Genomic DNA, 16746 nt, shown 5'->3' on the forward strand with positions numbered 1-16746 from the left:
CAAAGTATACTGTAGAAAACAGATTTATTAATGACAAATATGATAACTTTAACAATAATGACAAATATGATAACTTTTGTATTGATGAGTATTTTTCTTTTCAGTCGTTGTTGATTTCTTTTTTTGGAACAATGCGTGTTGTAATCTATGGCCAATACCCTCATGTGTAACCTGTGCAGTCCCAGCCCTAAATCTAACCCATTTTCCTCACCTGTATCTGTAATAAATAAATAAACTTTGCGCGCGCGCGCGCGCGCACACACACACACACACACACACACACACACACACACACACACACACAAACCCAGATTTATTACAAAATAAATTTGGATACCTCAAATTTCAGCCTCTACAGGGCTGCACTTCCCTGCTTTAATCGAACAGGTTAGCCTCCCAAGAAACATCAGGATAGTTAAAGTCCCCATTACAACTACCTCACGTTTCCTTGTAATGTCTGTAAGGTTTTCCAAGAAAGCATCAACCACATCGGGGTGTCCAAAGTTTTTGGCAGGAGGGCCACATCATCTCTCTGACACTGTGTTGGGGGCCAGGGAAAAAAGAATTAATTTACATTTCAAATGTGAATAAATTTACATACATTTACATAAATAAATATATTAAAGATGAACTTATATGAATGAATGAAGGTCTTGCAATAGCTGGAGGCCTATAAAAGGCCTTGCACAAAGCAAGGCTGGTCTTTCCTTTGCTGCTGCTACTGCATTACAGATGTGAAACAGCAAGCAGTGGAGGAAGCCCTCACCCCACAGCTCATACAAGAGGTCGAACAGTCACCCTCATGCTGAGAGCAGTTGCATTGGGCCAGTGTGGGCTCCAGCAAATCTCTGGAAGGCCAGAGGCTGGGGGCTCCCTGAGGGCCACATTGGGAGTCTTTGAGGCTGCAAGTGGCCCCAAGACTGGGGTTTGGGCACCCCTTATCCACATTCTCCTCTTGGCCTGGAGGTCTATAGTAGACACATACCACAAAGTTACATTTGTTGTTTTCCCCAAATGTTTATCCAAATGCTCCCCAGGGGGCTACCGTGACCATTTTTTTGGATTTCTGAGCAGGTGTATGCATTTTTGACATATACCTCCACTTGCTGAAGCTGTAGCTCATTCTGTTTATTTCCCATACTGCACGCATTTGTGTATATGCAGCATAAGCCCTGGAGGTTATGATCCAATGTCCTTTCCCCTTCTTTAGTTAGGCAGGACCTCTCCAAATGCTTCCTAGGTACAGCAGTCTCGCAAGGGTTCCCATCTGGAGCACTTACCTGTGAACTAAATTTGGGTGGAAGTCTCCAACTCTCATGCCTTCAGTGTAAAGCCCTCCCGATCAGGTTTGCCACGCTTCCGACAAAGAAATTGTAACTTGTAAATGTAACTTGCTAGGTTTCGAAACTAAAAAACATCATCGCTTTCTCAACTGCCCAAGGAAGACCTCACCACTTCTTTGATGGCTGTTTAAAGCACCTTGTCATCCCAGCTGATTCCTGGAGATAGCATTCATACTAGCATCCAATATGTTTGCAGAACAGAATTATGTCTTAGCCTCCTTTCTGTTCAGCTGATCTGGTCCAGCTCTTTCAAACTTATCCTTGAAACAGACCTTCAGTTCATTCTCGCAGCTCTTTGTTGAATTACTTTGGATAATCAAAGCAAAACTGGATGCAGTGCGTATGCACGTGACTGTCAGTCCAATTGTATTGCTGATTGGGCTGTTGCACTGAAGCATTTACAATTATTGCTGTAAAATGGATGCCAATGGAGTGCGCAAGTGCTCCATCAGTGGCCATTTTCAGAGCACTGCCACGGGAAGAGGCAGCACTCCACCACTTCTGATGGACCCCAATGCACCTGTGGCAGGGCAGAAAAAGAGTGGGAAAGAGGCAAAATTGGGCAGGGGAAAGAGGGGGAACAGCGGGTAGGGAGGAAGTGGGATGGGGCAAACCTGGCAGCAGTGGTGCATGCTGGATCCTATCCCCACTTTTTCAAACCTCACTACCCCCTCTCTCTCCTCAAACTTGCACCAGCTACAGAGCTGGTGCAGGTCTGAGGAGACCCATTGCATATCAGGAGATTTATAGAGAGGTAAGGAGAAATAATTCCCCTTTCTGCTCCAAAGCTTCCAGATCCACTGACCCTCAATGGATCTAGTGTGCTTATTTTCAGCACAGTTGCGGCAACCAGGAGGGCAGAAGAGGATTGGGCTCCAAGTTGGCTCGAATGAGAACGGTTGCTTGCAGAAAATGCACCACTGTGGAGAATGTTCACAATAAAAGGGTAGTGCCATGCTGATGTTAACCCTGCAAATAATGCTGGCAACTCTTAGATGTCTGGGAACATTCTCTGGTCTCGCTACATATATTCTAGCCTTCATCGGCTGCAAGTGAGGACATTAAAATTATCTTGCAATTGCTGACAATTTCTGCACTTCACACACACACACACAAGTTCATAAACATGTATACACACACTTGTCTCACTTTACAGTATGTATTAGGCTCTTGGAGCTTCCCTACAATGGAAAGGGTATCCAAGAGTGGAATTTTAGAGCCACAGGAACATTCCCGTAGTTGAAGTTCATATCAACCAATCTTACCTTTACGAAACATAATCTTTTTTTCTGCTAAGTCCATTGGGTTGAGTCTACAAGCTGTTTTATGCTGGTTTGGGGTTCTTTTGAGCTAAGGTGATCACAGTGATATCACAAGTGTCTCTACAGTCAGGGTGCTGCAATCTACTCCCTAAGCAAGCAATTAAAATGATTTTTTTCTCCTGTTGATTTAGGATGGGAATATTAATATCAAGTTGTTGTTTTTTTCTTTTCTCTCCAGGGTATTTCTTACTGAAGGAAATGTCACCCTCCTTGAGATTGTGAGTTCTTATTTATTTATTTATTTATTTATTTATTAACACACACAGACATACAAATATATAACATACATTTGGGAGTGCTAAATACCATATACCATTACTAATTAATCATACTATATCTCCTAATCTACGTACTCATCTATTTCTACCTCTTATTGATTTATCCATTTATTTATATAATATAAATTTCCTCCAATGCCCTATACTATATTTTCTAAATATTCACTTTCTACCAAGCGTAAACTAACTTCAGTTGCTCATTAACAACAACAACAACAACAACAACAACAGGTATTTATATACCGCCTTTCTTGGTCTTTATTCAAGACTTTATTCAAGGCGGTTTACATAGGCAGGCTTTATTTAAATCCCTTATTAAATAGGGATTTTTACAGTTTGAAAGAAGGTTCTTTCTTTCAAGAACCACTACATTCAGGTGTTTCATTCCGATCTGGCTTCACATTCTGGCCTACATCCTCCCACGCTCAGAGCAGATGGAATAGCTTGGCTTCAGCTTGTCAGCTGCTTCAAGGTCGCACGGTGCCAGTGGCCTCGAACTGGCGACCTTGTGGATGTTATCTTCAGGCAGACGGAGGCTCTACCCTCTAGACCAGACCTCCTGCTCATTAATATTAAAACAAAATAATCTAATTACCAAAATTATCACTTCAGCTATTTCAACTCCAATCTAATTCTCCAATCTAATTACACTTTTTTTCTTTGACATAATAACCACATATAAAACAATTCTTCCAGCTATATATTTTTTAAATACATTCTAATTCATATTTATCAATTTCATACGCATTCTTTTTTTTTCTTCAAATAAATTTGGGCCATTGTTACTAGCTGAATAAATCCTCCAATTTTCTTTAACCCTCAGATTACCCCTCAGGGTTCTTTTTCTTTTTTACTTTCCATTTTTTCTCCTGTAATATCTTTAATAATTTCTCTATAACAGAATTTGATAAATCCACACTTTCTAATATAGGGTGTGTTCATTCTTCCAGTTAACTGGGATATATTTTCTCCTTGTTCCAACAAATTTTGTGATTTGTGCACTCCTGTTACTCTGTCCATCTTATCTTTCTTGATCTCCATCAGTGCCTCTTCTTCGTCCTGTTCATCATCCTGTTGATTTTCCTCCTTGTCCGCTTTTTCACTCCCTTGTTTATCTTCTGCTTGTTTCTTCACATCTTCCAATTGTTCCTTACAGACATCTATCTGTTGGGAAAGAGTCTCCAGACTGGCTTGAATCTGCGAGGACCAATTCAGCTGTTGTTGCTCCATAACAAGCAATCTCTCCATATTAATCAAGATATTCTGTATCCACATTTCTGGAACAGAGTCCATTTTGCAATTTCTCTCTAGTCCACTAGATGTCCACAACATATTATTCTCCTCACTTCCACCACGTCATTACTACTGTGCCATCCGCATTCCTTACATACCTCTTGCAGATAACAGTCCAGTGCGGTTAACAGAGAGAAAAACAAAACGAAAGAAAACAGTCTCACCATCTCTGGTGCAGAGAAAACAAAGCTCTTTCAAATCTAATGAGAATTATATTTATATCCAATTATGTCCAAGAATAATTCTGGATTTTAGTTCACACCCAAGTTATAGTTGTAATCATAATCCACCACCAATTTATCCACAACAGAGAAAAAGAGCACTTTCAACCTCCTTAAAAAGTCTCTTGTTAACGCCTCCAGTATATCTAGGGCTTTTAGCCAAATCAGTCAATCAGAGCCAGGGACAATATTAACACTTGCTTATCTTAAATTTCCAGCTTAAACTTTACACTTCACTCTTTTTTTTCTTTCTCCATATGGCATCTCAGCAGGGAGACAGCAGCTTGATTGCAGATCACTGCACCTCCCCCAATACTGTCACAAATGGTTAGATTCTTCTGAGAAGAAAGCCCTCCCCCTCCAGTCAGGCTTTCCATTTCCCAGATACCTGCACTGATGAAGATCTTGTCTCTCCTAACAAAGATCTTCAGGTCCTCTTCAAACCTGCAGTATTTTGGGGAAAACAAACTGTCTCCCAGGAGCTCCTGGGGACATGTCTGTTCATCCACTGTTGGCTCCTCCTCCTCCGGGATTGTGAGTTCTGAATGTAAATAGTTACTCCCCCCCCCAAAGTTGTATCTTGAAGGCACCTAAGGGCCCGATCCTATCCAACTTCCCAGCATCAATGCAGCCATGCCAACGGGGTATGCACTGCATTCTGTGAGGGGTGGGGACACAATTTGTTCCCTTACCTTAGTGCTGCATTGACATTGCATCAGTGATGAAAAGTGGATCGGATAAGGCCCTAAGTTGTGATCATCCCTTTTTATGACTCTTTTCCTCTAGTCAGCTACAACTGTAAATTAGGTTTTAGCCAGATTGGGTAAATGTGATTTCTGAAATGGGATACAAAGGGGAAATTCTGTGCATGCACATTTGTTCCATTTCCAAACCGTGTGTCAGTAATTATGGCTGCCAAATGAATTTCTTTAGCAAGGACTATTGACCATTATCTTCAACCCTTGATGGCAGAGTCTGGATTTGCACTCCTGAATCTATGGTCTATGCACATGAAGAAAGTTCTCCTCTGTGAACAGATCTAAGAATGAAACCAATGAGATTGTTTTGTGTTTGCTACTTCTATCTCTCTTGGTACCTGTGTGATGGAGATATATTTTCAGTTCGCATCTATAAGCCAATCTGGAGAGGCCAGAAGGAAATGTGTGTGGTTTCTCTCTACTGCCACAGTGTTGTTGACTTCTCCAAATTCAGTGGCAAGTGGATTTGCTTCTGTCATAGGTGGATAGTGGAAATGTTGCAAGGTCAAAAGCAAACTCAGTAGTCAAGAGTGGTGATCATCTGCAAGCTTTATTTCATTGCCAGCAACGGGCTTCTCAGGGACTCCTTGTCCAAAGCGAAGAGAGCAATTTTCCCAGTCCAAACCTCTTGCTTATATTTCATTTTGGCTTCTTTGTTTGAGGTGTTGTGCACCTCTCATTGGCTGGGGTCTGACATCAGAGATGGGGCTTTCTCAGGGTTGGCTAGAGATATCTTTACAAGCTTTTGATTGGTTGGCTTCAAATTACAGGTTTCAAATATGGCAAAAATATACAGTGATGCCTCGCAAGATGAATGCCTTGCGCAACTAAAAACTCGCAAGACGAAAGCGTTTTGCGATTTTTTTTGGTGACTTGCAAGACAAATTTTTCTATGGCCGTGCTTCGCAAGACGAATTTTTTTGCATTTTGTTTGTTTGTTTTGGTTTGTTTTAAATCGCACAACCGTTAATACCCAGGATGCATTGAAGTTTTGTGCTTGAAATTTTTGAAATCCTCTGTACAGTATGTATGCCTTTAAAGAGCACTTAATAAACACTTTGTAAACCAAATTTGACTTTGTTCTGACTTTTTTTTGCCCATAGGAACACATTAATTATATTTCAATGCATTCCTATGGGAAACCGCGCTTTGCAAGACGAAATTTTTGCAATACGAAACGACTCGCGGAACGAATTAATTTCGTCTTGCGAGGCATCACTGTATATTGACTCATATATAATTTAAAGATTCCAGAAACCAGTAGGTGGCACTCTTTACTCAATTATATTCAGAACTGGCCTTTGGTATGTCTTTTGCACTTATCTTTTGGCACTCTTAACTTGTTTGACCTTGGCAAGAGTCACCAGTGCTATCTCCTTACATTCCTTTCTTTGTTCTTCCCAGACACCATGGGGCTCTGTGCCAACCCTTGTGTAAGCCCTTTGACTTGCCTCTATTCCATGTTGTGATTCTCTATATGTGATCTGTATAGTGATGTAATTTCATTTATTTAATACAGGACAAACTAAACTCTTGTTGTACAAAAGGATTCTCTTTTAGAACTCTTATTTACTTTTAAACAAATCACATTTCCCTCTGTGTCAGTTGTAGCTCAGACAGTTGCTTTCATGATGTTTTGGCTTAATCAGGGGCCTTTCCCATAGATGCTTTTACTTATCTGTTTCTGGCTGGCTGGTGTTTGCAGTGTCTGTATCGCTGTTAGAAAATCCTATTTCCATCTGCCAAACAAGATAAGCTGTCCACTTCTCTACTACAAGTTGCTAGTGCCTCCACTAAAATGTTGCAAACTTGTGTATAACTTTTCAGTTTTCCCGCTTCTGGTGCCAACAGATAACATTGCTCATCTCTAATGTTGCAAGTGCACTTGCTTTTTGCCTGCTTATTGTAACCAAACTCTGTCTGGGATTCTACTCCCTTGTTCTAATTCTGCCCGTATGCTGCAGCCAAGTCTCTCTGAGATGCAACAAATTCTGCAAGCCTTGGAGTTCTTCAAGCTCTTACAGAGATACAGGGTCCCACATTCCAGAGTCTGTGAGACTGATGAGAGCTGGAATGGCTTCTGCTAAGGCTGCATTTTGAATCACATTTGTGGCTTAAGCATTTTTAATTTAATGGCTTCTACTATTCTGTGTATTTATGCTTTAATCAAAACATTCTAACAGCTAAAATTCACTTTAAAGCTATATCCTTACATGTTAATTGTATTTTAAAGACATTCTTTATTAAGGCAGTGAAGAATATTTGCAAGCATGCTAACATAGTAATTTATTTGGCACTTCTATGATGCTCTGGTTCTAAATAGTTTTTTAGTGTTCATAACACTGGTCTTTTTGGTTTAAACAGGAACTCTAACAGAATAATAGGTTTAAATCTGCAGATTCTCTCCTTGCCATGAGTTCTCTGTTCAGAAGCAAACAGGGAATTTCCAGCTCAAGTTGGCTTTCCAACAACCTCTGCTGTCAAAGTGTCCATTGTTTGCTATCTCTTGCCAGGCAGTTGGCCAGGAGCTTCTGGCACTCTGCCAATTTAGCAAACATGTCTCCTGCAACTTCAGCAAAAGCTGTCTGCCTGAAGTTTCAGACAGAGAGCAAAATGGATTTTTATATGTTTTAAGTAAACTGCTAAACACTTGCTCTATTCAGTTTTAAGCATGTATACATTTTCCCTATTAAGCTGCTAAGCATTTGCTCTGTTTAACTTTTAAGCACTTGCATAAATGATTTGTTTTAAACTAATATAGCATAATGGCTTGCTTTCATGACCTTGCCTCAGTACCACAGCCTGTGATGCTATTTAAGGTAGTGGAAGCAAGAATACCAAAGTGGAAACATGGAAAAATCCCGGTTTTTTTCATTACACAAAAGTGGAGCTGGTAAAATGGTGTGATTTCTGGAATCTACTGCCCAAAGTTAAGCTTGATATCACTTATGTATGATGGCAGTTTAAACTGAATCAGACCATTCATGCACCCATCATGCTCAGTATTTCTGCTGGGAATGGCAGTAGCTCTCCCAGATTTCAGGGGGTATTTCTCTAAGAATGACAAGGATTGAACTTGGAGCCTTCTGGAAACGGTGGTCTACCGCAGTGGCTTAGCTAAAGGGCAGGGAGATGGTCTGCACTGGGTGACACCTTTGCGGGGGTGGCATCACATGGCCAAAATTGTGGAAACCTAGGTATTTATGAATAATATAATAAAGGTGTCGTACCCTGCCCAGAAGGACAGTGCCAGTTGGTAGATGGGGTGGGTCTGTCCAGTGCCGCTGAGACCAAATAAGCAAGACACTGAGAGGTGGAAGGCTATGAAGGCTGTTTATTGTTTCAGCAAGGCATGCCTGTGGCCTCTGGGAGACTCAGCTCAAATTCAGAAAAAGGCACTCTTCAAATGAGTGGGACACTTTTTATACAATAGTTTGACATCATAGATGGGGCTGACGCTTAATAGGCTATAGATAACTTTGGAGACACTTGATAGCTTGTTTCAGGTTACAGTTTCCATAGAAGGTAAAATTAAACAACTAAACATATTGAATTACAAAGTTTTCAAGAACCAGTAGGGTGTGCTATAACATTATTTTATTCAGGACTGACCTGGCATTGACTATTTGACAGAACTTCAGACCTATTTCTTGACATACATCTCCCTCAGACTCTTCCTGATTAGGATGGCCTTGCTTTAGTCAGACCTTTAATAAAATCAGGCAGTTAAAACTTACTTCTCATGGCTACCATGTCTCCATATATGTTGGTTACACTTTAAGGGCAAAGACTATTTTAAAGCTTTGTCTCTGTGCTCTAAACATTGTGGTAGTGAGTAGCTCTGGGTTCCCTGCATGGGACCAACGCTGAATGCCTGTACTGAACTGCACTGTATCTGATGTAAATACACGTTTGGTGAAGGACCCTACTGTCTGTGCTGTGTTTCTGTCCTCGAAGCAAATTTTCCAGCAAGGCTGCTGCACACACTCCCTGGGAACTGTGCCAAGCTCTGAGACCTTGGGCAGTGGGAGTAAGCTGTCTGCGTTTACCAGATCCCAACAGAATCATGGAGAGGGGGGATATGTGGGGGGTTAATTTGGTGGAGTAACATTTTTTATGTTGGGAGATGAATAGGGTGCAATGGGTAGAAGGATTACTATTGGGGGTTATTAAGTGGTGGGAATAGGGCTTGGAAATATGATAAGGGGGTTAAAATAAATCTGTGAACATCTAACTATGTAAAGTTTAAAATCATCGCCGAAAAAAATGTTCCCATGGGTTTTGTTCATATGCAGAGTCTTTAGGGTCACATAAGGCAGTTGTTATGTAAAGCAGTTGAGTTCCTACAGTTTCTTGAATAGGAGGAGGGGGCTGGAATTTAATGTGGGTGGTGAGATGTTTGACTGTTGTTGGTCACTGGCTTAGATGGCTTTAAAAGTGAATTCTAACCATGGTGAACTATCAGTGGTTATTAATCATGATGGCTACACTGATCCTCCAAATGTGAGGGCAATATGTCACTGAGGGGAGCAGGGGAGCAATAGTAGAAGAGGGTACTGATTTTCATCCCCTGCTTGTGAAAAGCTGTTCACTGTGTTTATTTTCTGTCCATCATTATTATTCATTTCATGTCATGACTATTACTGGAAATAATTTTGTTGTATAAGGGGGAAGCTATAAAAAATGTATGGGCCCTGGGTAATAAATGACCTAACTATGCCTCTGGTCTACAGCTCCCCTCCCCCATAAGACCATCACAGAGTAGCTTAATAGAAAGATCATGACTATGCCACCCAACAATGTTATGGACAGATGCACATTCTCTCTACTGTTCTTAAAGCACCAGAGAAGAAAGTGGTGCAGCTGTTCTCTTTCTAAACCCTTGAGAGCTCAGAGAGAATGTTTGCACATAGCTGTTGACCAAGAAAGAACCATACACCTTGATTGTCAGTTCAGACTATGAGAGCTTCCTGTATCCTTAAGAGTCTCATCCAAAGGAAAGATTTGCCAAGTGTGTGGCTTCTCCCACCCCTGTGGCATTAAATAGGGAAAATGGTACTTGGTAATCCTACATCTCAACTACTCTCTTATTTCTTGATTACACTGCTTTTGAAACTTTATCATTTTCTCTACTTTTTCCCCAACATGCTATTTCTCTTGTTGTATATTTCAAGTGACAGATACTGCTGGGAAAGAATAGTATGAGAATCAGAAGAGAAAGTGTCCATGGGAGGACTGTGTATTGACCACACAAGATGGGTGTTATCATCCATTTATATTCCTAGTGTGCTGTACTTTATGATGGAATGAGGACAGGAGAGAGTGGTGCTTCATTTGTATATTTGTATTATGATGACATTGTTACGCAGCATGATAGCCATTCACTTGAGTAACCTCACATTTCCTCAGAACTTTCTTGAAGACTGCTTTCACATCTTTGTTGCGCAAGCTGTAAATCAGGGGATTGACCATGGGATTGACAACTGTGTAGAACAAAGAATTCAGCTTGTCCCAGTCTGGCGTATGCAGGGAGCTGGGTCGAGAATACATCAAGAGGATGGAACCATAGAAGAGAAAGACAGAGACTAGATGGGCAGAGCAAGTGGAAAAAGCCTTCTGCCTCCCAGCGGTTGAGCGGATGCGTATGATGGCTATGATAATGCCAGTGTAGGAGCCCAGGATGAGAACAATGATTGCCACCATGTTACAAACAGTGACCACAGTCAAGATGAGTTCATAGACCTGAGTACCATCACATGCCATTTTCAGGAGTGGTGGTATATCACAAAAGTAATGGTCGATAACATTGTTCCCACAGAAACGTAATCGGAAGGTGTTGCCTGTATGTACAATGGAATTGGCAAAGCCAGCTACATAACATCCAACAACCAGCTGAATGCAGAGCTTCCTGGGCATGGCAGTGGCATAGAGTAGTGGGTTGCAGATGGCCACGTAGCGGTCATAGGCCATGGTGGCCAGCAGGAAACACTCAGTATGGGCCAACCCAGCTGAGAAGAAGAACTGAGCTTCGCAGCCTGCAAGGGACATGCCATTGTTTTTAGATACACAGTCAGACAAGATCCGTGGAGTGTAGACTGAGGAGTACCAGACATCCAGGAAGGAAAGGTTGCCCACAAAGAAGTACATGGGTGTGTGCAACTGAGAATCCAGGTAGATCAGTGTCATGAGGCTGATGTTTCCAGTCAGTGTTAGAGTGTAGGAAGCCAGAAACAGCACAAAGATGACCATGCGGAGCAGTGGATCTGCTGTAAAACCCACCAAGACGAAATCAGTAACTCGTGTATAGTTGCCTTCCATTTCCATTGTTTCTATAGGCATCATCTGTTGATAAAGGAAATAGAAATTGGAGGATTGCTGCTAATTTCAGTGTATATTTCATCAGTGTATATTTCATCTAACGCTAGATGGCAATATGCAAGCAGAAGCATGTCAAAGAGCAGACTGCATTGTATTTACCATCTGTCGCTGCATCCTCCCTTTGCACCACATCTCATACTGCCACCCAGGGTGCACTGAAACTTTTTGGTGGGCTGCTGGGGGGGGTGTGGTATGAAGAAGACTGCTTTTGCTCATGCTCACTGTGCAATCATAAGCTGTGGATGCTCCCTAAAGACCCTATAAACAAGCTGTCAGGGCAGGGTAAATTTTGACTATGTTGATGAGGATTGATTGATCTATGATTTGAATAACATGTGAAATCATGGCATGAATAGCTTGTTTTATTTAGATGGTACAGGGGTGTCACTGATATTCACGTATTAGCCTCCTGTTTTTATTTTTATTCTGTATTTGAAATATTAATTCTGAATGTTCAATTATATTTTGCATGTAATTTGAAATGGTGTATTTTAAATTGAATCTGTAAGCCAATTCCATCTGAATTAGTCAGTCCTTCAATGTCAGTTTGAATGTCAGTTCATATGTTGCTATATAAAAGAGAGTAACATTTTCTGCCTGACTCCTGAGGCATTCCTAAGGCACATGTACAAATACATTTAGCTCATCATAAATTTAACAAGCTTAGGTAGCCATCCAATACACATTTACCTAGGAGTAAGTCCCACTGTGCGCTGTAGAGATTAATTCTGAGTAGACATACATAGAATTAGACTGTTAGTTTAGAAACACAGGGTCCAACTAGATGCTCTCCAAATTGTGCACTGTCATTAGATGTGGAGGGGGTTAGTTGTTGCTATTGTTTAAAGAAAGGCAAGAGGTAGACTGTGAACTGTAATGAACCTGAGGTGTAGGTAGGGGAGCTTACATACTTTATACCTGCTTCAGCCATGATCTGCTGTGTACCAGATGTTTTGATCCTGATCACAGCTTCCCCCTTCCCCACATGCTGTTCTTTGTTGGGGGGGGGGGGAGGAAACAACCTTTCATTGGCTTTCAATTTAGTTTGGCCCTAAGGACACTATCTGCTGTCACAGCTGGGGGAGGGAGCCTTTCACAGTTCACCTCTGTGATGGTCAAAAAACATCTCCTGATCTCAAACTATGAGTAGAACTGAAATTGCCCACCTGCAGTTATTTATGGAAGCATGTTTGGTGGTAATATATGGAAGGGCCTTCTCTGTTGTGACACTCACCTTGTGGAATTTCCTGCCAGGGGCTTCACTACAGGAGTGTAAGTGGTGTGGGCCACACCAGGTGTTACTCTCAGGAGGGGTGACATCGCACCATCTGAATCTCTATTTGGTGATCTGCCAGCTCTGGCCCAGCCGCTTCATGCTTCTGCCAAAAATTGTTTTTGCTGCTTGCTGGCAAGAACACAAAGTGACTGGGCTTAAAGTGGGCTGAAGATTGGAAGTGGAGGCAGCCCAGAGGCAGGTCTTTCTGATTTAAAGCAATGTAATAGCCTGGAAGGTCACGGGCAACGTGATTGTGTCATTACATCACCCCTGAACTTCTGGAATGCTGGGCTTCTGCAGGTATGTGTTGCACTGGGTGGCACCTACCCCAAGGATGCCTCTACGAGGGGCTGCCTGTTCAGCCTTATCATAGGCATTTTCTGTATTTCCTCTTTGTCAGGCATCTGGTGAAAAATTGATATACCTTTCTGGTTTGGTTCAGGTTGGCTGCTGATTTGTTTCTTACAGTGCAAGCCTATTTATGATTGCATAGAAGTAAATCAATTACAGCAGCAGCAGAAGTGCTGGGGGAAAAAAGGAAGCAGAGCAATCCCATTCTGAACTTTACCTGCTGGAAGAACAATCAAAACAGATCACTCTCCCTCCCTTACCTGGTGGACAAGGACAAGGCAGAGCTGGAGCTGCCACCACCCCATTCCCCTGACCTTTAGCTCTACTACCTACTGGTTCCCACCTTGCCACTTATTCAATTACACAGGCTGGCTGGAGCGTGATGGAAGCAGAGTCCTCTTCTGCAGCCAGCATGCTCAACCCAGCCTATGAGTTTGAAGAAGAGGCTGGACAGAGCCAAAGGTAAGAAGGGGGTGGCACAGTACTCCACTTCCCTCTGCCCCATTCCACTCTAATTGCCCAACCTGTTTCAAATGGCCAGTGACCAAGGAGGAGGTTGATGTAGGGCAAAATTTAAAAAAAAAAATGGGTGGGGGTGGTAAATAAAATGAGGGTGGTAGGAAATTAGAGTGCTGCTTCAGGCACTGCTTCAGCTTGGGTTGCCCTGACGAGAGGAATGCCATAGTAAACACTGGTGACAATGCTGAAAAGGGCCATTAGATGGATGTGCCCATTACAATTGCTGACAATCTCTGCATATCCAGTTGAACACAGCTAAACATACACAAACATACACCCCCTTCCCTTTGCACAATATAGCAGGGGTAGCCAAACTGTGGCTCACAAGACACATGCAGCTGTTTGACATATAAATGTGCGCTTTGTGGAAACATGTTGGCTGAGCTCCTTTTTGCATCACAATTAATATAAAAGGTATATATTTTTTTCAAGCTTTATAATTATTTATCAGGTGTAAACTGAGAGTCCTCTGAATTAAAACGTATGTTTAATGTTCATGGTGAATAAAGATATTTAAGAATTTAAGGGCACAATATAGGGGAGGATGAGTCAGTGCAAGTCCCTTGCGCTGGTCCATGACGGTCGTGAAAGTACCGTAAAGCACATTTGCATTGTCTCTGGAGGGGGGAGGCTGGCATGAGTCCAGCTTGGCCAGTTGAAAAGCCCACACCAGCTGAGTTAGGCTGGTGTGGGGGCCTGGGGATGTGCATTGGGAGAGCAGAAAGGAGGCATTTCGGGGTGGGGGGAGAGCAAGTGGCAGATGGGTCCATGAGCAGGCAGTGGATGAGGGGGGCAGGGCCAGGATCTGGCATTTATGCAGGATCCTGTCCCTGTTCCCAGGCAGCCCAGGGCGGCTCCAGGCTGTTCGAATCTGCACTACCTCTTTAGGTGGCAGATCCAAGTAGCCCCATTGGGTCTGCTGCCACTTTATCCTGGGTAAGAGAAAGCAATTCTCCTTGCCCCAGGCTGAGCTGCTTTCAGCCCCAACCCTGCCTTGGATACAGAGCAGGGTTGCTGGCCTGCCTGCTCCAGGGTAGATTAGGATTGGGCTGCCTATGCTTCTTAAATATTGCGGCTCTCAAACATCTCTCTTGCAGTTCTCGGACATCTGAAGTTTATCGTATGTGGCTCTTATATTAAGCAAGTTTGGTCACCCCTGCAATATACACTAAATCAGCCTACAGCCAGTAGTTCCTAAACTGTGAGCTGTAGCTCTCCAGGGAGACGTGGAAACCAGTTAGGGGAGCTGTGGAATCGTCACAAGAAACCTGCTGCCCTATACAATGTATAGGATTGTAGCCCTAATGGGGAGCTGCGGCAAATGATCCAGTACGTCAAGGGAGTTGCCAGTCAAAAAAGTTTGGGAACCACTGGCCTACGGCTATAAAGTTATGGTCCTGTGCCTAGTTATGCTTCTGTTTTCTTACCCTTTCAGCAAAAGTGCAAGCTGCTTGAAGCCCAAGAAAGGGGTTGTGTGTGACTGCCTCATTGTGGTTTCGCAGATAAAACCACACAGTAACACACTGAATTGTCATAGCAGGACATGGCAGAATGCTTCCAGGAAAAATGAGAAGCAGAAACTTGCAAAAGGGGGAATGGAAAGTGAACAGGGCTGCCTTGAGTTCATTGTCTAACTGCTAGTCACTCAGATCAATGCCAGCAAGTTCTCAAAGTCACTTTTTGAACTTGTGCACAGAGAATAAGTTACAAAGTATTAACAGAGAAGCCCCCCTTCCAATGCTTGCACATTCCTTATAAAGCCTAAACAGCTCTACCTCCTTTGCTCTTATAAATGGGCATTACATCAATTAGCCCAGATGTTTGCCTCAGGGCAGTCTCAGCTGGTCTCAGCTCAATTATGTCATCTGCAGGTGTTGCATAACCTAGGCGCAATCCTAACCCCTTATGTCAGTGCTTTCCAGCACTGACATAAAGGCAATGCAGCTCTGAGGTAAGGGAACAAGCATTCCCTTACTTTGTGGAGGCCTCCATGAGTGACACCAAACTGCAGGATGCAGCACATGTCCCATTGGCACTGCTATGCCAGTGCTGGAAAGCACTGACATGAGGGGTTAGGATTGTGCCCCAATGTGGCTGACACTTTTCAAAATGGAGTTACTCTTGCTCTTAGAAATATTCAAATAATTAAGGGCCAAATCCTATCCAACTTTCTAGCACTGATGCAGCCACGCCAATAGGGCATGCACGGCAACCTGAGATGGGGGGCAGGCGCAGAGGCCTCCACAAGGGAAGGGAACATTTGTTCCTTTACCTTGGGACAGCATTGCAGCTGTGTAACAAATTCACGTAACAGCCCAAAAGAGTTCCCAATTAGGGGACCATTTGCCTCTAAACCTTTTACCAGTTCTGCTAATAGTAGAACAGTTCCTGAGTACTCTCTAATTTCATATAAACATAAGAACAGCCCCACTGGATCAGGCCATAGGCCCATCTAGTCCTGCTTCCTGTATCTCACAGCGGCCCACCAAATGCCCCAGGGAGCACACCAGATAACAAGAGACCTCATCCTGGTGCCCTCCCCTACATCTGGCATTCTGACATAACCCATTTCTAAAATCAGGAGGTTGCGCATACACATCATGGCTTGTACCCCATAATGGATTTTTCCTCCAGAAACTTGTCCAATCCCCTTTTAAAGGTGTCTAGGCTAGACGCCAGCACCACATCCTGTGGCAAGGAGTTCCACAGACCGACCACACTCTGAGTAAAGAAATATTTTCTTTTGTCTGTTCTAACCTGCCCAACACTCAATTTTAGTGGATGTCCCCTGGTTCTGGTATTATGTGAGAGTGTAAAGAGCATCTCCCTATCCCCTCTGTCCATCCCCTGCATAATTTTGTATGTCTCAATCATGTCCCCCCTCAGGCGTCTCTTTTCTAGGCTGAAGAGGCCCAAACGCCGTAGCCTTTCCTCATAAGGAAGGTGCCCCAGCCCCGTAATCATCTTAGTCGCTCTCTTTTGCACCTTTTCCATTTCCACTATGTCT

General features: G+C 42.8%; 1 protein-coding gene across 1 annotated transcript; it reads right to left on the reverse strand.

Moving 5' to 3' along the window:
• Positions 1–10576: 10576 nt before the first annotated feature.
• On the reverse strand, positions 10577–11539 carry LOC136644271 (olfactory receptor 9G19-like). Its single transcript, XM_066619990.1, has one exon. It carries the CDS (start codon positions 11537–11539, stop codon positions 10577–10579), a length of 963 nt encoding a protein of 320 aa, XP_066476087.1.
• Positions 11540–16746: the final 5207 nt, after the last annotated feature.

The sequence above is a fragment of the Tiliqua scincoides genome, chromosome 1 (assembly GCF_035046505.1).
Source record: "Tiliqua scincoides isolate rTilSci1 chromosome 1, rTilSci1.hap2, whole genome shotgun sequence".
NCBI classification, from domain to species: domain Eukaryota; kingdom Metazoa; phylum Chordata; class Lepidosauria; order Squamata; family Scincidae; genus Tiliqua; species Tiliqua scincoides.